This window comes from Anas platyrhynchos, chromosome 12, assembly GCF_047663525.1.
Source record: "Anas platyrhynchos isolate ZD024472 breed Pekin duck chromosome 12, IASCAAS_PekinDuck_T2T, whole genome shotgun sequence".
In the NCBI taxonomy this organism is placed as follows: domain Eukaryota; kingdom Metazoa; phylum Chordata; class Aves; order Anseriformes; family Anatidae; genus Anas; species Anas platyrhynchos.
Window position 1 is genome coordinate 15,782,427 of NC_092598.1, and position 22,646 is coordinate 15,805,072.

Genomic DNA, 22,646 nt, shown 5'->3' on the forward strand with positions numbered 1-22,646 from the left:
TAATGAAATAATGGTCCAAAAAACCTTGAATATAAAACTGTCATTGCATAATGTCACTGAGAGACAAAGTCAGTCAGCCTTGAGGTTGCACTGTCAAAGACACCACCTACATGAGAAGGCTTTTAATTTTTTTATTCCTTCCGAAAGCATCGTAACATTTCAGACTAACAGAGCCAGGACCTCTATTGGCCTTCGCGTTGAGCATCGACAGAAATGCAACACAGAATTTCATGTCACTTCATCCCTGCTTCCCTGGGAATAGATGTATTACCCACTGCACATGTAGTATCGCAGTACTCTCATCCTTCCCAAAACAGAAGAGAAAATAGAAATATAAAGCTTAGCTGCTGAAAGATTTTCAACTTCTGGTGCGCATTAAGGAATTATGGGAAGTACAACCTCTGTGTACTTTGGCACCAGACAGCATCAGCATAAATTGGTTTGTACAGGCTAATCTTAATTTCTATCCAAATCCTCCACCAGAAATATAACCAACCATTAGTTTTGAGAAGAGTAGTGAGTTCTGAGGTTGCAAATAATTTCAGCACAGGAACTCATATTTCATGAAATGGAAGCAGGAAATTGGACAGAATATGAGAACAAGTAGTCGAGGAGGACAACGAGTAAGTTTACTCTGCCGTAGGTCTGAGTTACAGGAAAACACCTTCCAGTTCCACACCGAGTCCCACCACATCCTTGTCAAACAACTGGGCTTCTAGCTAGCTAACAAATCCTTTGAGGCTTTAATCCATTAGCATGTAGCAAAAAAGCTTGGAGACTGAGCTAAAACGTAATTAGTAGAGTACATACACTACATATATAGACACATATATATCAAATAAACAGTTTATTACACATCAATCCCTAGGCAGCTAGACAATATGAACTGCTCCAGACGTGATTAGTGCACATTCCAAAATCCAGCATGGTAAACATTCAGACAGGTTCATCTTGAGCAGAGCTGTGAGAATTATATAGAGGTCAGATTCGCTAGCAGACCAAGGAGATCTTCCAAAACCTGATGGTGACTAGGGACATTTGACAAAAGCCAGTAATTATTTTCCAGCTGCTGAATAGTAAACATTTTTTATGTGTACAGCTTCAGGATTATTGAGCAGAATGATGTGCTGTCCCTGGAAGTGTCCAAGACCAGGTTGGACAAGATCCTGGGCAAAGTGGGTGGCATCCCTGCCCACGGCAGGGGGTTGGAACCAGTTGGTCTCTAAGGTTCCTCCCAAGCCATTCTATGATTGTATGTGTAGTAAGAAATGAAAAGTGCAAAAAAGGGTTTACCCCAAAACTGCTGAGAGCCACAATTGGAGGCAATCAGGGTAAGCCAGAACAAAGTAAGCTCCAGCGAAGTAAACTCATACTTCTGTGGACAGAACTTGTCCACCTGAAAATAAAAACAAAATACTTTAGATGCTGCCCTAGTTAGACAGCTTCCAGTCATGGCAGGGGGAAGGCAGAAATTTGTGGGGTTCCTCCAACTGCAAAACATTCTCTCCCTGGGACACAGCAACTCTTTCAGTTATAATGAAAAAATCACAACCTCCTTTAGTTGAGGAGGAACTTAACATCACAGAATTCCTGCCACCTAAAACCAAAGTAAGACCTCAACGTTTTGATCTCCATGCTGATTTTGAAAACCATACTTAAGTTACTTGCACAAGTTAAACAGGTCAGTGAAAGAATTAGCACCTAATCCAACAGACCGTAATGCTTTCCATGGCCTATATTGAAGCCAAGTTTATTTCTTTATACATAAAATAAGAGCTGTAATTTTGATAAAAATGATGTAACTTTAAAACTACATTGCAAAACCAGTTTTACTCATGATCTCGTTAGGAATTAGAGGCACTGATGACCAGATAAGAAAGAAAAGGTATCAGCGCAGCAATGGCAACTTCTTGGAAAATACTACCTCCTTTGCACAGAACAGCCATGTGAAAAGTAAAACAGCTGTATTCCATTTTATAAAATGGACACAGTCACTAAATATGACAGCAATAAGGCCATGTTTTGAAATGCTCACTGTACTCAAAAACTCTCAGTAACATAGATGGTGACATTTTGGTCATACTGCCATTCGCTTTCACTTTCATTAGAAATAATTTTCCCTAGCCTATAAGGATCACATTAAAATTATTCCTGCCAAACCAATGCAATTTAGTTTCAACACCAACCCAAACCTTCCTTCCTACCTATGTGATATGTTCAAAAACATACAGAACTTACAGACACAAACGTACCAATCTGCATCTGATCACTTCTATGATGGCCTCAGTGAGAACTAGAAATCATTTTCAATATAGTTGATAATTAATTTTATATGACTTACAGATACACAGGCATTTCAAAAATACGGAGTATTTTGAATTTCCAAAAACTGTTATTCTCCATGTGCAAACACTGTCTTTTATTGAGGTTTTGTACTAGGAAATGACTTTCAAAAACCATAAAAGGCATTGCAATGAATAGCTGGACAAGTAAAACAATAGCAGAACACAATACTACTGCTAATTGGTTTCCACTGCACACAATAAGCCTTATAAATAAATAAGCAAACTGTTGACAAAAAGATCCTTTGTTATTCCAGTACATGTTTATCCAAGGTTCTGCGGAAAAATGGTGAAAACAGCACAATTTTTTAATATAATCAACTTGGCTGCATCATACTGACTTCACTTTCGCTTAAATCATCCCAGTTCCCACTACCAATACAAGGGCAGCATCAGGTTCTAAACAAATCCTCCCAGCACTGACACGTATTCACAGGGATGCAGCAGGATCCATGATCTGGGCTTTTCTCTCTGCAACACAAGCTGGGTGACTTGCAGCACTTCCAAATGTAGTCTTATGCTCAGAACTCTTCCTCTGCTGTTCCTGCTGCTGAGAACTGCAAGCTATTGCCCCTGGTGCTATCCCCTATAAGCCACTTTGTTCTAAATGAAACTTTAGATGATCCAGGAGTTACATGAAGGAGTTAGATCATCACCGATTAGAAACCACACACCTGTGCATGTGTTTTATGTGCGCAAGCATGTACAGACACATGCTCCTTGGACCAGCTCTGGCGAGCTATCCAGTCAGAGACCACTCCTACGTGATGCAGAACCCTGCTTGTCACTGGGCTCAGCTCAGACAGATCCTTTTATACAGCTCAAACACAAAACTGGGACATAACCTATATGCATGGCTTTGATTTCTGCTGATTGCGTTGCATGCACTTATGTTTTTAAATGCTAACACAGAGCTCATCATACCTACACGTATTTGCATGTACAACACGACGCACAACCACATAGGTCTGATTGTACACAGCCACAGTGAAGACAGAAAGAAGCTTTACTACAGGAAGGGTTTAGCCCAAGACAATGGAATTTAGTCATTCACAACAGGCTCACCAAAGAACAGCGGTGTGCACGAGAACACGGACAAACAACCTCCCAACCCAGGTGTGAACACACCTAGACGGGGACACAGCGGGGCAGCGTGCGCACCTCCGGCACCAAGCAGGCAGCACAGCAGCACCCTCCAGCAGCCCCACAGCTGGGCCAGCCACCCACGGCCCTCCTGCCTGTGCTGTCAGAAACCCACCTCGCCTCCCCGTGGCACATACATCGAGGTAGCCTGCCTGAAACTTTCCCTGGCTCATGCCACTCGGCGTTACAACCTGAGATGTTTTCAGAGTCATTTTCACAGGACGCCGTGCGAGCTGGAAGGCTGCCCTCTTAGCAATTCCAGTTTATAATAGAAATGTTATAGTGCTTCATATCAACTCAGCTTAGATCTCAAGCAGCTCACAGAAGGGTTAAAAATAGAAAGTGCTATCCACTGGTTTGCTCTGATGTTCCTGTAGATATTGTCACTGGATGTATCCTCAGTAGAATTCTATTCAACACCTCTGTCTTTAAGTACAAAGCTGTAGGCTGTAGCAGCTTTAGGAAACATAAGTATCCTTTTTTCTGCTGCACAGTATCTGTGTGTGAAATTCTCTAAAGGGGTTTAAGTATTTACCCTGAACACTATCAGACAGTTTCTAAAATTTTCCTTATCCTGTTGCAAAAACACTTCAAAGAGAATCATAAACACAGTCCTTTGTGCTTTCAGCACACACTTTGTTTTGGAAGCTTAAGTCTGAATTCCCTCAGAATTGTAAATATTTTTTTTTTCTGAAAGATGTGCAATACAACTTTAAAGAAAAAAAAAAAGATTGTCAGTGATTCTGCTGTATGCCACGCAGTATCCTTTCGCCCATTTCTGATGGCTAAAAATATTGGGGTCAATGAAATCAGTGTCAAAAAATATTTTTAAAAAAGAACAAACTCCCCAGGATCAGGGTTTTCCTCTCGTTGTTGAGATAAAAGATACATTTCCAGGAATATCTGACTCCTGGTGTACATAAAATATAACCTGCCAAAAACACATTTATTTAAAGGGTCTGGCCTAAACAGATAAGAAGAGCCCCAAAAGACCAGAGATATGGCTAAAATTTAGGTCTTTGAGCTGCCATGTTGTGCCGACATTTCACAGCTCATTAGGCAAATACGATCACCCAGCACCGCACGGCCCTCCCAGAACGAGTGTGACACTGCAATATCCCAAAGCACGGGGAGGAAGCTAAAAAAAGAAATTAAAATTATACCTCAGAATTTCTTGAATTTTGGCTGCCAAGATGACACTAATACAAATATAAGTTGCATTTTCTGAAAATGCTACCAGCCACCCAGCCTGTTTGTGAACCCCAAACCTTTTCATGCCCTCCACCCGCAGAGAATTAGCGAGCTGTTTGAAGTGCCAAAGTCTACAAAAAGCCAGCAAGATTCCTTTTAAAAGCATATTTTGTCTTACAGCTTATGGTGGTTATTCTGGAACCAAAATACCCTGATTTAAACACATATTTAAACGCTTGTTTTAATTTGGAAAAAAAAAAAAAGAAAAAAAAAAAAGAAAAAAGAAAGAAAAAAGAAAAAAGAAATATATTATGGCCCTGGGCTGAGATTTCGTAGCTCAAGTTTCAGCCCAGACTCAATTCTAACTGTCAGGCTCTAAGCCCCTGACAATAGTGGCTTACAGCAGAAACTATGGCATACTTCATACGCAGCAACAGAACCAAATAATGAAACAGACCTCAAAAAGGAAAGAAAAATAATTTTACGTGGAAATATCTTCGCTCTCTGATTTCAATTCAGTTGTATAAACTGATAAAAATGTACCATAGAGAATAACTATAAAAATAATATGTTGAGTTAATGGTTTTTTTTTTTTTTTTTTAATGTACAAATCAAGATGAAACAGTTGTGCAGAGACATCAGTTTGTTGAATGCCACTTTGCTCACTGTAACTACACAGAAAGCACACGCTGATGTTTATAGATTGCATTTGGAAATTAAAAGGTATGCTGCATATCAGTATCATTAGCTATAATTTAGGATTCCAAAAAGTGAAACAAAAGGTTTAACAATCACTTTTGTGTTTCACTTATACCATTAAAAATCAGGTTTTTAAGATCTATGTTTCGTTCCTTTAAATAAATCCTTTAGAGTAGGCAAACGGTTATGCTGCTAAATACACTAAATCACTCATTTTTCTTTACGTTTTAGAACTACAATTTTCATCATCTTGCCAAATTCCTGCATAAATAGGTAGGATTAAATGGAGCCTAGCCTACCTAACATAATTATATATGTTGTGATTTTATACTGCAATGAAACTGATACATTTTAATAATCCCAGTCTTGGCTCTTACCCACCAAAGTCAATAAAGGTTATTAAGGCCAACTGCCATATAAATACATTGCTACATTGCTAAATGGACTGTCAAAGCAGGAAATACAATTCATACCATATAGCACTACCAGGAGCATCTTTTTTTTTTTTTTTAAAAAAAAAAGGAACTCTGAATATGTAAAAAAAAAAAAATCTTTAAAGATTTGGCATTTGAGTACAATCATATATGTTTACTTTTCATTCCAGAGATTTACATTTTACTTTTTCAAATGTGAATCAACCTAAAACAAAATAAACAAAAAAAGACTGTAGGACTTCTGCAGCTCTTACTGATTTGGTACGGCATTAAAACATTTTCATAGCTAAAATAAATGTCAGATTGCAAGGTTTGCATGATATCAGACCCTGAGAGACAAATTGTCTCTCCACTGAATCTCAGAACAGCTTCAGCAAGACTTCCTCATATCACATGAGATTTCAGCTTTTCAGACTTCTCTTTACCCAGAAAGCAAAGCTTGTACAGTCTTTTTTTCAAATGGTAACTCTCCCTTTGAATTCAGCAAGCATTTATCCTGATGTTGCACATGATAACGTGTTAATCTTGGATGACTTTTAAAAAAAAACTCAAGGATTTGAATAGCCTTCGTATTTCCAAGGGAGGGGGGGAAAAGAGAAGAAGATTGGTTAAACTGCTTTAGATTTAGTGGTTCATAAATTCATGAGGTAATATTGTGGGAAATGTGATGTTTTATCAGAATGTCATTCAAATGAAAGGTTTAACATTTACATCACAAGAGCAAGCTCTAAGTAAAACTATCCGCAGGGAAAGAAATGCCAGGACTAACCATTATTATAAAACTGTGTGCTTGCCACAAAGTACAAAAATATTAAATAGAGCCCGAAGGTTTGAAGACCCTGGGCTTAACTTTCTGAGGTATCATACTTTGCTGCAATATTGGAACAATTACAATTAACAGAAGCAGAAATTTTGGAAAACGCTTTTTTTTTTCTTCTTTAAAACCCTATTGCTAAACAAAGGAAAAAAAAAAAAAAAGGCACACATCGAACCCCAGACTGACTTTTGTATCACTCTAAACACACACATAAAATTTAAGTCAAGAGTTGTTTAGCTCACACACAAGTGTAGGAAAAAATACATTATTTTCCTTTACAAAACAGTTCCTTTTAAGCAATAATACTCTACTGAGACAAGATCAACAACCGCTAAGGCATTTATAATTTAACCATTTTTCCACATTATATAGGTGAAGGTTTTATTTTATTATTTTTACTTTTTAAAGAATCATGCAGTTAAAGTTATAAATTTGGAGGAAAAACACTGACTGTAGACTACTGGGTACCTTCAGAAATACCTTTTTGATTTAACTTAATGCTGTGGAAGCTAAGCATGCACCAAAACACTGCACTTTTTATGTTAAATTGCTGTTGAATTTGTTAACCCACAATTGATTTCCTGTGTTATGGAATCTTAGAGATTACAGCTAACTTGAAGCAACAGGGATAATTCTTGATGTTAATGCTACATTTCTATGTATTTTTATTAAGTCAGTGCTCGCTCTCGCATTAAAACTGCAGCTCAACATTGCCCCCTACTGTCCCTTTGTGAAACTAAGGACAAAACGTAGGTTGAAACCCAAAAATCCCACCCCACCTCCAAGTCCAAAATACAGTAAGCAGCTCATTTACCTAAGAGACTCAACAATACAGACATTCCCAATTAACATTCTCTTCTGTCTCCTTCAATAGCTGAAATTAATTGTGATTAATGCATTATAAGTCATAAAACTTTAAAGCAATTTTTAAAATTTAAATTAGAAGCAGCTTCTGTCTTGGCCCGACCGTCAGTTTGCTGATAAATATCATCGTGAGGTCTGTTGAAAGGAGATACACTGACGCCACCATGTTTCTAATTAGAGACACATGGCAATGTCACACCAATTGCAGAAAACCTAACCCTTGAGAATTCCTGAGTTTGCTGTTTTTCCATGTTCTCAACACACAATGGATATAAAATAACAATCAAACATTCTTGTCTCTACTTCATCTAAGCCTCTGTTACAAGAGGGTAAGTTGTCATTTGAAAGAAAAACAAACCAAATCATTTTTTTTAAATGATAAAGGTCATTCAAGATTAGTTGAGTTTCAGCACATGAGAACACAAAAATGAGGCAAAAACAAAAATAAACAAATCATAAATCTTTTTCCCTTTTTTTGGAAGAAAGTCTAACATTCACCGATTCCTTGCAGCAACTGATTTCACATATAAAAATTCCACTTTTCCTCACTCATTTTCCAGGTCTGAATCCAGCTGTTGCCAGAAAAGCTTCCAAATTCTTGTGAACAGGTTAGAGAGCAATAAGATTTCCCTCAAAACTCCGTAACAGATTATTGTGTCATCATACCTCTGGGATTTCAAAAACACCTCTAATACAAATTATATTCAGTGTGCTCAGCCACATTACAAACTTTTCCAAGACATGTACGGATGAGTTGAAGCTTACACTGTGAGCAGCAATGGCACAGAAGCAGCTTCTGATGGAGATGGAAGGATACCAGCACGACACGTTTCTGATGTAGTTCTCCTGCATGCAGACCTAGAAGCAGGCATGCTGGCAAGTGTGTCATACACTTAGCAAAGTCCCCCAAGCTGAGTCTCTACTTAGACAGCAACAGCAAGTGGGTTAACAGTGGTCACTGAGTCACTCTCACTATCAAGGAAGGCACAGATGTACTTTCAAATATAGAGCAATTACCACAACTATAAGGATTCAAGAAACTAATCACCTCTAGCTAGTTGTAGCCATCGCGTAATCGTGCATGTGCACTACTAACAGCCAGCTGTACCTTCAGCTCATCGGGTTTTACTTTCACCTTCACCCAGATACATTCACAACTGTTGTGATAGCAAAGGGTGCACTGTCTATCTTGCTGTTTCATGACCAGGTGGCATTGCACAGTTTCAGGTACTAATGTGTGATGCAATATCTGCCTGTCACCTTCTGGCATTGTCATACTTTATAAACAAGTGAAGTCAGGATACAACTGAAATCTCCTCTTGGTTTTTGGTTCTAATTTTGCTCATATTTCTTTTATTTCTCTCCCCCAGTAGCAAAGAAATCGCAGGATTATACTGATTCTACTTTTCAGATGTTCTGAATAAAGCAAAAATTCTGTTGCTACAGAACAGTTAAAAACCTAACTGTTAGTGCTCTCAGAATTAAGCTCTAAAAGCTTCAGACTATAAAACCAGTACTTACCATAGTCTCCATTTTTCTCCAATATTCTTCCAATTTAGCCATTGGCTTAAGCCACCAATCAGTGCACTTCAAATACCGCTTGCCTTGAAACCAAAACTGCCTGAGCCACTCAAATTCAACCTGCAAGAGAAAAACACATGGTTGCATGAATAATCTGTTTTTATTATCTGTTTTTTTTATTATTATTATTTATTTATTTATTTATTTATTTATTTTTTCTGGGCAGGAATGGGGTAGTACATGAATCGAGATATACCTAAACAGCCCCAGCAAAGGAGAAAATTACTGGAGTATTTATTTCTAAACGTACCTTTACACCCCATTGTTATTTTTATTTAGTTATATGAAGGATGGAAGAAACTTTCAGTAAATAAACTGTGCTAGAATACAGCATAGCCAATTGCTATGGAACAAGTGCATAGTTTTATAATGACATACAGTTTCTCATAGTTAACCAAATAATCTAGTTACCAAACAAACTACCAAAAACTTTAGGATTAACTGAGTCTCAGTGCTCAGCTGTGGCCAGGCTCGTGCTCCCTCTACTGGAACTGCACTTAAAGCAAAAACTTGCCAATGATATGTATGCAGGAAAAGTAAGGCTAAAAAGCAAGTTTTGGCTTTTCAGGGTGTTAGTAGTAACATGTCCCAATTGTTTTTCTAGCACTAGGCTTGTGTGGCAACTGTGCTTAACAAAGAAAACATTATCCCAATGAAGCAATAAAAATTTAATCAGGAACACTGTTATACTTTCATTTAGAATATGAAGCAGAAAATATTGTAATACTTTGCTAGTTTGGGGTGTTGTTTTTTTTCCAAATCATATATGGGTGGCCCTTTAGGTTTAAACACATGAGAAATATTAGCTTTTAATATACGATAAATATATATAACTCATCAAATATTCATTAAGCAAAATAATTTCACTTATCCTAATTCCTGCTGAGCCTTTTTCTTTAATGGCAATCCATGGGTCTGGTCTTTAGAATTATGTATTTATTTTTGTTGCGGTAGTTACGTTTCACACCAAGTTCAAAGCTACTTTAATCATTATTTGCTACCTCAAAGATTTTGTTTATCCCTACTTGACACTGATGTTGGAAACAAAGAGAACCTGCCAAGGTGAAAGAATAAAGAAAACTGCCCAAAGCTGTCATCTAACTCTTTCTTTCCTGCAAGGCTATGGAAATCTGAAAGCGTTTCAGCTAACATTAAATGTTTGGTCAATACACATTAACGACTGCAGTAAAAGATACTTAAATGTGAAATGTATAAAAAGAACATTAGATCAACTCTTAGTAAAATATAACAACAAAATTAATTGGCAGACATAAATCTTAAAGATATTTTCAAAAAATTACTGCAAGCATAGTGGCTTCTTAGCACACAAGTTCAGTGACATACATCCTCCCTAGCAGAGTTTTCTTCTTCTGCTGTATAAACAAGATATGAAGTATCAAGTTCTGCTTCGCTAAAAATTATTATGCACCACTTTAGGATGGCTGAGCACACATCAACAGTTCAACTAGAGTTTGGAGTACTCGCTGCTTTTTTCTTCTTTCTATTTTCTGGTCTCTTCCAATGAAAGGATGATAACACGTAATATCTTACAAATACGTTTCATGAAATAGATCACATGAGGTCATTAACTAATAAAAAATTATTTAAAAAAAATTAAAATGAAAGTTACAATATCATTCATCATGATAACAATCTATTTCAGTCAATCTGATTTCTAACTAATCATACTGATTTGTTACATTAATCTACATAATTTCAGTCTAAGTCAAGTCTGGCATCCTGACCAAATTTTAAACATATCTTGATCCCTTTCAGCATACACAAGAGATAAGGGTTAGCAGTAGGACAGTTAATTTTCTGAAGGACTGTAACTGATCTCATCAGAGATCAGGGTACCAAATGGCAACGTGTGGCTGTTCAATGATAGCGACAACAATATAGGTAAAAATTTAGGCAGGGCTCTCAAAATCAGGTCCATATTCATCTGACAATACCTAAATTTAGCTCTAAACTGAGTTAATAGAAGAAGGGAAAAAATAGCATTTCATCCACAAATTCAGCCATCAAGCGCCTTGACAAAGGACTGCTCTGAACTGGTACCTCTGGCCAGGTAAGGGTTGATTCTGAAAACAAGTCATCTTGATGCATGGGTGACAATTTCTCTGTCACTATCCTTGCTTTAGACACCAGTAAGCACAAATCTCCAGATATTCCAATTATGCTGTTTGATATTTCAAAATTAACATGAACACTAAATTAACATTAATTTTTAAACTCTTTCATTGAACTCTAGTCACTAATCTTCTCCTGCAGGAAGAAGGCATCCCCTATTGGTTTGCCTCCTTCCACCTCCTTACACGAATTAGAGCTATACCAGGAAAAAAAACACAACAGTACACACGGAAGAGAGAAAAACTCAATTCTAGCCTTACTGGGACTCAAGATACATGACATTCATCTTCCATGACAGGAGTCTCAGGTCAACTGTTCCTGACACGGATTTTGTCAAAGAGTTTTAGTTTGGTGACTCCCATATATTAGAGCTAACTTTAGTTCAGATCAGCAAGTAGTTTACATGACTGAACAGGACAAAGCCTAAACATATTAACACGTAAATAAAATACACACACTGCACATTTTAGGAAAACTTCTGTCTCCTGAGTCATTTTTCATTTGTGACTTACATCTGTGCAAGAAAGTTCAGAATCAGGCCTTATATGTCTAACCTCAACAGATTATTTTTTTTCAAGTTGTCCTTTAGCAATGATTAAAAGCCAATTTTAGGTTATAGTCAATACCGGGTAGTAAAAGGCCAACAGCAGCATTTGACATTTTGTGATGCAGTGCTCCTCGGTCAATTATTTAAAAGTATTGGTTATTAAATGCCACAGATGTAGGTGATCTATATTTTTGCTCTTCTGTCCTAGCCAGCCACCAACCATGCTGTCAGCTCACTGTGATGTACCTTCACACGTCGGCCTTCCTTGGGCCGCAGACACCACCACCCTTCCTCAGCCCTGACCTCAGCACCCACCACCACGTACCTTCCACATCTACCACCTTCAACTTAGCTAGCCTCAGCTTTTCTACATCCCTGTAGACAGAGAAATGCTAAATCATGATAAATTTAACTGCTGCTACCATAGAAATAGATTTGCTGTAGGCAAGAGTGACTGTACGAGCAACAGAGCAACCAATTCAGTCTCAAATTTTAATTGTGGTCATCAGGATTTGTTGATTAGTGCTGAGCCAAAACACTAATAAGAACAAAATCCTACTTTTTCAAACTTTACTTTGAAGCCTGCTACATTTTAAACACAAATCCCTGACCCTAAGGAAGTTGCTCTGAAGCTTTACTTCACAGAGAACTTGTGACTGTTCATTTGGTGGTGGCAAATAAGGAGGCCTCGGAGCTTCCTCACATAGGGGAAATCCTGTCAGACCTTGCACTCCTCTGAGCAAGGTGAACAACTGTTCTCGGACACCCAAAGAATAGGCCATCTTCTCTGCAGATTTATTTTTATGCATGCGAGCGTTTACATCATTTAGTCAGCAGTGTTCTATCATTTTAAAAGTGTTTGTTTGCCAGTGGGCTTTCCCAGGTCCCTGCAGGTCTGCTTGAGGCCTAGCCAGGAGCTGTATAAATTTTAGAAAGTGAAGTGTGATTCAGCAGGGGCAGAGGTTCGCATTCAATGAGCTATACAAGGTCATTTATTTCAGGAGGAATGGTCCTGGCCAAACAGCAATCTGACTGCTTAAAGGGATAATTTCATTTAATCTAACACCATGTGAGCATTGTTGTTAGGACGCTGTACTTCACAGATGTCCAGGACATTACTTCTGTTCACCCTGCCACAGTGCTCCTAGGATACCCTGCCACTGAAACAGTGTTCAAGCTTGTAACTACAAAGTACGTACTGGGGTGAAATGACTTGCACATCTAACAAACAGCATGTATCTCATAATTCAGGTACGTGCTGAATTATGTACCTGAATTCAGATATTACTCCGAAGGCTGTTTTAATGAGGGAGGCCACAACAACAAGGTTAAGTCAAAGTGATGCTGAAAACCATCTCACTAAAATCTTGCTTCTTCCACGGGAAGGCCTCTGTCATGCCATCCAAGAGAGGTCTCCGATAAATGAACTCTGGGAAAGCTAGCAATCGGAAAAGAGAGCCCCCAGATGCTCACCAAATTCTTTTATGGATTTCTCTGCCCACGACAAAAGTAGAGAAAGTCTCTACCAATGCTACAGATCTTCAGTTCTAAACCACTTAATCAACACAGCAAGTCAATTTTCCTGCCCAGGAATACAAAAGTGAAGGCACAGAATCATACCTCATTCTTTCAGACTTGCTCTTAGGCTTTTTCCCTCAAGGAGACACAGATAACTCATCCAGACCTCTTTTGGCAGAGCAGTTAATTTCAGCACAGACTGTGAATCTGCACTCAAGTACTTAATTTTAGCCTAGTTGTGGATCAGCTGATGGCACTGTGATGGTTCTGCTCCAGTTAATGATCTCTGATGCTACTATGGAGGTGTCAGCAAAAGGGGAAGAACACCCATAGCATTTCAGGAAGATGAAGCAGCTACTGAGGATGCATTTAGTTATCTGAGCTAAAACATGCAAAGAGCTTCAATTATGACTTTTGGAAGTGGAATACAACCATACTGCCTCCTCTTCTGATAGAAATGCTCAATTTCAAGACCATAATCTCTGGTCCAGAGGTATATAAGCTGTATACCAAAACAGAAATACACAGGCAAAATTGGGTGACAGTTCATCTTATTTAAAATAATAACAAAGGAGAAAAAAAAAAAAAAAGAGATGGAATCCTGACCACAGTTACTGAATGGAAGACTTATTTTCATCAGTACTTGAACAGTTTAATTCTTTAAAGAAAGGAAACATGTTCTTGTTCTTCATATGCCTGAGAAAATTTGAAATCTAGAACCCGTATTATGTGCCTGAAAATATGAAGGTTTATCATACAGTGAGTAAAAGAAAGCGGGAAGCTTTCACAGGCAAAACAATAACAACAACAATAACCTGCATCAGCCTCACAGATCTGTGTGTTTTTACTTCAGTGATGTTTGAAAAAGAAATGTGTATTTACCACAGTGGTAAACAAATGGTAACTTTGTCTACTTGTGCACTAAAAAAGGGAAATTTAAATAGCACTTGAACATACGGAATTTATCTTTTAAGTGAGGAGGTGACCTTGTGAAGAAAAAAAAGAGGTGACTGGGTATTCTCTTTTCAAATGAAATATAGATTCAATGTGTCTACTAAGACTAAGTGCACAATATGTACAAGTTAAACAATGATTTCTGTTACAGTATATCCCATATGCGTAACAGGAAACATCCCTGTATGTCACATAGCAAAATTATTCAGGTGACTGCAAACACCAGGGGCTAGTCTCTCACCTGATGTAAATGGCACAGGTCTTTGATGTTGAAGGACCCGTGCAAATTTACACCAGCTGTGCATGTGGCCCTAGCTGTGCAAACCACATATGTGTATAGTTTTATGGACTGAGCCTGATTAATGTTTTGTAAAACCCTGCATGCATCCGACTTCTTTAAATTGCTCTAGGAGCTTGTTTTGCTGGAAGTCAAGGGGTAAAGCTTTTGCCATCACTATACTAATTTTTACCAACTTTGAGCACAATACAAATAAAAATGTGTTCTATGAAGTTGTCTAGCAACACACAATATTATATTCCTCAGCAGATAGCAATTTAAAACACTTAGAAAAATTCTAATTTGAGTGTGAATTACTTTGGTACTACAGATGTTCCAATATAATGCTGATTGTACTTATCTTAGTAGCAGTACAGATTAGTTCTTTCGAAATGTGTGAGTATACAAATGTTGTGACTGATATTTAAGCAAAACGTGGTTCAGAAATTTGTATTAGCTGCTTACTATAGTTGTTTTTACAGAGAGATGGTCATGATCACTTTTGTTAGGAACAGCTGAAAGGCAACTTTCCAGAGCAGCTAAACAAGGTCACTTTATACTCCTAACACACAGCCTTGACTTGCATTTTCTTTAACTCTTATAAAAAATAAAAATAAAAAAGCAATTAACTAACCATTTTTGGAAATGTCACCACTGTAAGACCACCCATTCCACTGTATCATTTCCTTGACTATCCACTAACAGTAAAAGCAAAGTTACATTCTTCATGATACTGCTTATTGTTATACCACAAAAAAATTACCATTTCCACAATAGCCCAAAACAGACATTTTTAAATCTGTGTTTCCTAAAACTCCAGATCTCTATGTCAAACCATAAAGCACTGTGCCAGCTTCAGTGAAATTCTATGGAAGTGCATTGTTATAACTGCATATTTTATAGTGCAGAACAATCTGCCGAATGAAGTATGTTCTTCATGATTATTTGCACTACATTTTCTTCAGAATATGCTTTTAAGAACATATTTGCAATTGTCTCACACCTGGCATTCTGGAAAAAGACTGGCAATTATCTTAACACCTGACAAACAACTGAAAAACTTTGTGTGCTTTCCTTCCATTTTGCCCCTCTCGTTTCAGGAGGACTAGAGTAGTTTGGTTTGTCCGCCACCCTGTGATTTGGCACAATGAAACCAACGTTACTGAAACTACTCTGCCTCTCCCAGCAGAGGGATCTTGGGAAAGAAAAAACGAAATCTTCATGGGAATGCAATGATCAGATCAAAGTTTATCCCAATCACTGTAAACAAGTAAATAGGGAATAAAAAACAGCTAACAAACTTATATAGTGCAATGCCTTGTGAGGTGCTCAACACATGCCACCTGACTGCACCTGTCAGAATCCAGCTGCAGCACTTTCGGTGCAATGATCTCACCTCATTATGTATTTCTTCCACTTGCTTTACAACTGCAGTTTCCAGTGATTTCAAAGATAAAGCCCCTGAATTAGAATCAGTTTGTAAATTCTGGAGTGCCAGTTCACATTGTCCAAATATGTATTCCAATGTTCCTCTTGAACACTATAAAGATATAATAAAAATGAATACTTAGTCACATCAAAGCATACATATTTCTCAAATACACCACTTGCTTCTGAAATAAAGGAGCAGAAAGGATGTATTTCTGTAACTTTATTTTATGATCTTTTACACAAAATCTTAATGTCTTCTGGTTTATGTAGCTGTTTGTGTAGATAATGCAAAAGTCTAATCCATCAACACAAAATAGTAAACCATAATTTGAAAGGAGAAAGAATAGGATTACTTTTAAATTTACTTCACAATTACAGCCATACTTTCCATTGCTTTCTGGCAGTTTTTGAGGATATTTAATAATCAGCTTTATACGCATAGTTTTATAGGCTCCCAGTAACACTCAAATGGAATCCCATATCCACTCAGGAGTGCTGATTGCTTAGAAGGTGTAGATAATATGAACAAACCAGACCTGCACTTCTGTTGCTTTTGTTTTGTTTTCAGAGTTTCTTTCAAAAATTACAAGGAAATACGTAAAATAAATATATATATATATATTTGAAAAAAAAAAAAAAAGTAAAATAACTACATCTTCTTATTATTTTCAATTAATTATCTGTACCTTCAGTTAGATTCCCGGGAATCATCTTCAATACGGACCTCACCGGTCTCATATGCTTTTTAAACAAATATTTCCATACTATACAGGTTGAGGTCACAACAGCTTACCAAAACAAAGCATAATCACTTAATAGAGAAGTTTTTCACAGTGAAAATAAATGTGTATTTTCCTGCAAGAGTAACACAGAGACAGGAGCAGTAGGTCAGAGGACTCTTAAAGTAAAAGAGGTAAAACACAGAACCACTGGTTTTTAAAATGCACAGTGTAATATTGCTTTATGCCAAAGTCTAGATCGAGTGAGCAGACTATAGCTTTGTTTGGCAAATAATGGATTTTTTTAATTTATTTTTTTTTACTACAACTACAATGTATGTCTGTGTCCATGTTTGGTGCTATCACTTCATTTCCATTATTGCACCAACTAGTAGGACAGGAAAAAAAAAGTATGGATTTACATGTATTTCTCTTGCTTCAGTAGTGGTACTTTTTGCCTTGCTGAAAAAAGAAAGCCATATTTTTTTTTAAGTATCTTCTTATGCTACAGTCTATTTTATGTTCCTATATGCTTTCCCATTCAAGTACTACATAAAACTAATGCTAAAGCCATGGACAAGAATAAAGAATAGAAGTCGAGTAAATAAAAGCATCTTAACACTTGAGTGTGTCAGGCTGAAGTCTGGTTATCCCAGAATGACTCAGTGAAGGAGCTCTGTATCATTTTTCTAGTTGTTCTGTCCTTGGATGCACAGAAGGATCCCATTTAAAGCATACTCATGACTCATCTTAGTTTTTCTGACCTCCTACAGGCTGTTTTAGCCAGCGAGCACAGTGAGCACATGTGCTTTGAGTATTTTTCTCTTATCATTAATACTGCCTTTTCATCTAGGACTGGGAGATGAAAATAACAAAAATAAAAAATAATTTAAAAAATAATTTCAATTAAAAATGCAGCTGTCTCTACACTTCAGCAATTCATGTGATGTGGTAGAGCATATTCCTAAATTGTATCTTACACGTGTGACTGTGAGTTCAGGTAAATTACTGATGTAGAAGCAACCATACATCAGTCCAATAGTAAACAAATAGCCTGACACATGAGCGTAACTGCAAACACAGTTCTGGGTAAGACAACATGATGCTACATTTACAGTATCAGAATATTAGCTTTACAAATGACTAAAGAATTACCTGCATTTATACTTACATCTGCCACTCTGTGAGTGGAGCTGAATCGAGGTGAAAAGCCAGCCAGAACACAGTGCTGATGTGTCATATTGAGATCATCTAGAGAAAAATTAGGAAACCTTAAGTAAGGCAAAAAAAATTATATATTCCTCTGGAAAAGCTGAGATTACATCTAGTAGCAACATTCCGTGTTACACTGAATGCTGTTCATAAAGCGCTTTAAATTCAAACGATTTTAGTGTGAAAATTATGCTGTCCTCTCAAACTCAACGAGACATTCAGGAAAATATGTCAAGATGTGCTGTAAGGTAATTTCGGGGTTGTTCTTACATAAGTTAGCAGAAACTAAGTAAAACCATATAGAAAACTAGATGACCTAAAGAGTTGGCAAGCAAAGCCAAATACAGACATTATCAGAAAAGAACTAGAATAGAAAGCTGCAGGATCCTAGTTAACTTGGAGTCTATACCCTCATCAGTATTTACTCTTTCAGGGAGTTTAGCTTTGGCCATTTTAATACAGCATGATGAGAAGTTAACAAGCTTCATCCTTCCATCATACAAATACAACTTCTCTTTAAAACATCAATATTTGCATACCTGAAACCTGACCCCTGAATTCCTGCTCATTTTTGAAAAGGCTCTTCTGACCATAATGACAGTCCACCAGACTGAAAAGAACAGTGTGTAAGGCTTAATGATATTCTCTTTATTACTGAAAACCGATATGCTCTGAAACTTTTTCTTTACCTTCTAACAAGCCTGAAAATTCAAAATGATAAAAGCCTAAAGAATTCAGAAGAATGACTCAATTCACCCCAGTTGTAAGAACAACGTCTTCTTTCTATGAATGTTATAAGCAATTATTAACAAAGTGCACACCCAAGGCAGCAGATAACATCACTTTGGAAAAAAAACACCCAAGAAGTTTATATGAAGAACAGGCACACAAGCGTTACGAACAATGACTGAATTCCCACTAAGAACATTTAGATGGGAGGCGTATTTTCTTTTCACATGACGTCTGCAGATATGTGAAATTGAAAAGCTTGAAAAGGGCTCCAAAACAAGCAAAAACCCACCAAAAGCCAAATAGGAAAGAGCAATTTCTTACGTAGGCATTTAAGACCGAAATTACATAGAGCCAAATTTTGCAAGGGCCACAGAACAGTATTATCTCCAGACAGGGCAACATTTAAATATCGCTATCACTTTCAAGAAGAACTATGACATAAAATTAACTTAAACACTTCCACCACTTCATTCAGTGCCCATTCATTTTGGTGTGTTTTATGTATCAAATAGCATCAAAAACGTTATGTTTTGATTTGTGCCTTCATTCAAACCCTTGGCAAATCTTTCATTGTAGAGCCCCCCCCCCCAAAAAAAAATTGCTTCCAGTTGTCCCTAATCGATTATGACTTTTAAAAACAAGCCTGCTATTTTAATTTAAAAGCTTATAATTCATCTAAGACTAATTGCACAAAAATAGTTGAAGTTTCACAGCCTGTGCGTCTCAAAGGATATTTGAAAAAATAAATGTCCTAGATCTTAACCAATTACAGTAAAGATGTGCCTTTTTTTTTTTTTTTTAAATATATGAATTGAGTAGAAAAAGCACTTCTTGTTATATTGGCCATTGCAAAAACTTTTATTCAGATTTGAGAGCCAAACCAAAACTGTTTCCTTGGACACCCATGTCAGAAGTAGCACAACTCCCTCACAGTTTTAAGTAAAATACAGCACACAGAGCTAACATGAGTTTTACATGATGAGGTGCTGATTGGTGAGGCTCAGAAAAAACAAAATGCAGCCTCGCCAGTTCCATACATTTAGGTCCTGCTCTGAAAAACTTCACGCAGGCAAATTATTTGTCATACAGTTCTCCTGAATTTGTGGTCCTGAATAAGAGCCAGGATGGCATTGTTCTGCCTTAAAACACTGGGCTCTTACCTGCTACAAATTCAGGTGGACTGTGACATGGAGATCTCATTTCAATACTTGTCAGAAAAACAGAACTTCTATGAACTGTATGTAGCACACAAGAAGTGACTTTTGAATTTGAAATCACAATCAACACCAACAATGTATTTGGTAGAGTTTCAAGATCTATCAACACAATCTTCTCCTTCAACCGTTTTCAGGACTATTACAACAGTATTTTTAAATCTGGACTACAGTTTTCTGCTAAAACGACTGCTTTCCTGCCAAAACTTTCCCGCATCTATGGAAAATGCTGTCACTAGCACAAACAGTTGTTCTAAAGTGTATCACAGGCTTTTCAGAGGTTTACAAATTTTAAAACATCACGAATTACCCAACTTTAAAATAGTAATTGTAGAAGACAATCATTCTAACATGCTCAAGTGCTGTGATGACCAAAGAGAATTTTCTAAATCAAAGCAGAGGCAATGCACCCATTGCTATTACCTGCACCAACAGGATGCCATGGTGCCACTAGTCACTAGGCTAACATGGGTCAGTACTTGCACTTCAGCCAGTATAACGTCTATTTCACTTTCCCCAACCTGCTGATTATATTCTAAAGGCCTTGTTCGCATTCAAGGGAACAGAACTTGGTAACAAACTTGGCGTTCAAATGCCAGAAAAAATAACTTCAGTTTTCTGTCTGAGTTGGAGTATTTAAGAAACAGAGAGATGACTTCCATACATGTATAAGGCAAAACTTGTATTTCTTTTAAATGGATTTTTTTCTTTTTTTGTAGTACTTTCTGCCTGCCACTTCCCAATGAATCATCTGCCACTCTAGGGCCAGATCCCATTAGAGGACTACTAGCTGAGCCCAGTCTGGGCAAGATTTATTAAAAGAAATTAATCATACATATGATTGTGCACAGGTGGCCAAAGCTACCTTAAAAAAACAAAGTTATCCACCTGAAGTCTGGTTAAATAATTTGGAGGTCATAAGCAAAAGGATTTTGCCTTTACAGATGAAGTACTAAGAAGCCGTAAGACTGTTCAGCAGATGATCTGATTACTTGCAAATGCACACAATTCCTTTTCACAGAATCACCAGCGACAGAAATTTCAGGTAACACACCTTGTGCAAAACAAAGAAAACTGAATTTTTATTTATTACAAATCCTTATTCTTTGCATCTGCAGAAAAAAATATTATCTAAAATACTTGGGGTTTGAATATATTTACCCGTGCAAGACTTCTATGAAGTTGGTAACTGGCACAGAAAAAACTAAAGGGCAGGTGAGGATAAAGGACTTGCTAAAGTTTGCACAGAAATTCTATGTGAGAAGTAGGCTGAAGGCTCCTGAAAGTAACAGTGATGTTTTAACACCCGACCATCCCTCTTTCATCAGATGCAGACTATGTTTCTTTGAGTGGGTCCCCCTATCAGACAAGATGCCTGGTGATTTTCTGTTTAGAAACAGCAGACACATTTTGGAATTTGGGCGCTGCAGGTCCCATTTTAGATTGTGGGGGCAAGCTCATGCCATAGATCTTTGTCCTTCCCCTGTACTGCCTTCTGCCCTCCTGTTCTTTTCACAAAGACACCCCTCGCTACGCCAGAAGCTCAGCATGGTCCCCTCCACTGCTTGAAGCTACTGCCAGTCCTCCTGACCATGCTCTTCTCAGCCCCTGCCCCATCCACATCTCATGGTATGCTTTCTGCTCAGCCAAAGTTTCCCTCAGACAGGGTTTTTTAGGTTTTCTAGGCTTTTTTTTTTTTTTTTTTAAGGCTTTCTAGGTTTCAAGTTTGTAAGACAGTGTTTTCACTATGATTTTTCAGGTTAAGAAGTTGCTATTTATCTCCTGTTGCATACAGGGACACGCTACACCAGTACACTATCATCTAGCATGATGATCCAGTCAAATACCACAATGTTTCAATTTTTCTTCTGCTGCCTCATGATAGACGTGGTGGGTTCCTTTTCCAAATCAGAATCGTAGTTCAGTAATCTCCAGGCAATATGAACAGAGCCCTCTGCTTGTAGAACCTCTGTCAAAAGAGCTGATTACTGGATATATGCATTATGTATGGACATAAATTCTCTGTATCTATGGACATAGCACAGATGAATGCGTACTCAACTAATTCTACTGAACTGGAAGAGCATCAGTGTGGTGATGAGCCAATGTAGTCCAAGAAACAATGACTATAGACCCCATCACTGTGTTAAGATGTAACAAATGCAAGGTAGAAAGAAAGGAAGTTAATCCTTCCCTAATCCTTACTGAAGCAAGAATGGACTAAAGGCTACAATTGTGGTTACTTCCAGGTGAAGTACTTCCCAGGAAGACAAACCACAATTTCCAAAAATGCTCCAGGACTAGCAACATGGGGTTATGTTGTCTTTTCTATCTTCTTAGAAGTGTTCTTCCTGAACTTTATATTTAGACAGTTAGCTTGTATTGAAGCAGGTAAAATGTACAGTGGGGCTTACAGCACTGGCAAAAGCTTTGATATTCTACGTACCAAATACCTAAAAGTAAAAAGAGCTTGTGCAATTTATTTTAATGACCATAAACAGACTTTAAACGATACTACAGTCTGATTTCCAAAAGCACTACAATATTTTTCTTTTATTTCCAATTCTGTACAATTGCTTTTATGCCTACCTACATACAACATCGCTGAAGGTTGGCTGAGGGCTTGCACGTCTATGCTAAAATGCTTAAGAATAGCAGTAACTACCAGGAGGGGAAGGTTACATGTGTGCCATTTTATCAAACTTATCTGACCATTTTACAAGGAACATTAATTATTTAAATGGTTTTAATACATGCAGGACTGCATATGCTTCACAAATCATGTGGTACACTCCAACATAATGCGATGGTTATAGAGATTGACAGGAGGTGATAGAA

General features: G+C 37.5%; 1 protein-coding gene across 4 annotated transcripts in view; it reads right to left on the reverse strand.

Moving 5' to 3' along the window:
• Positions 1 to 22,646, reverse strand: part of FTO (FTO alpha-ketoglutarate dependent dioxygenase) — a 243,140-nt gene that overhangs the window by 161,153 nt on the left and 59,341 nt on the right. For all 4 annotated transcript variants that reach the window (XM_027467172.3, XM_027467171.3, XM_072043739.1 and 1 more), the window contains exons 5-7: positions 17,822 to 17,901; positions 15,897 to 16,040; positions 9,012 to 9,131 (exon numbers count right to left, since the gene is read on the reverse strand). In XM_027467172.3, coding sequence (XP_027322973.1) covers positions 9,012 to 9,131; positions 15,897 to 16,040; positions 17,822 to 17,901 — 344 coding nt within the window. The remainder of the gene's footprint in view (positions 1 to 9,011; positions 9,132 to 15,896; positions 16,041 to 17,821; positions 17,902 to 22,646) is intronic.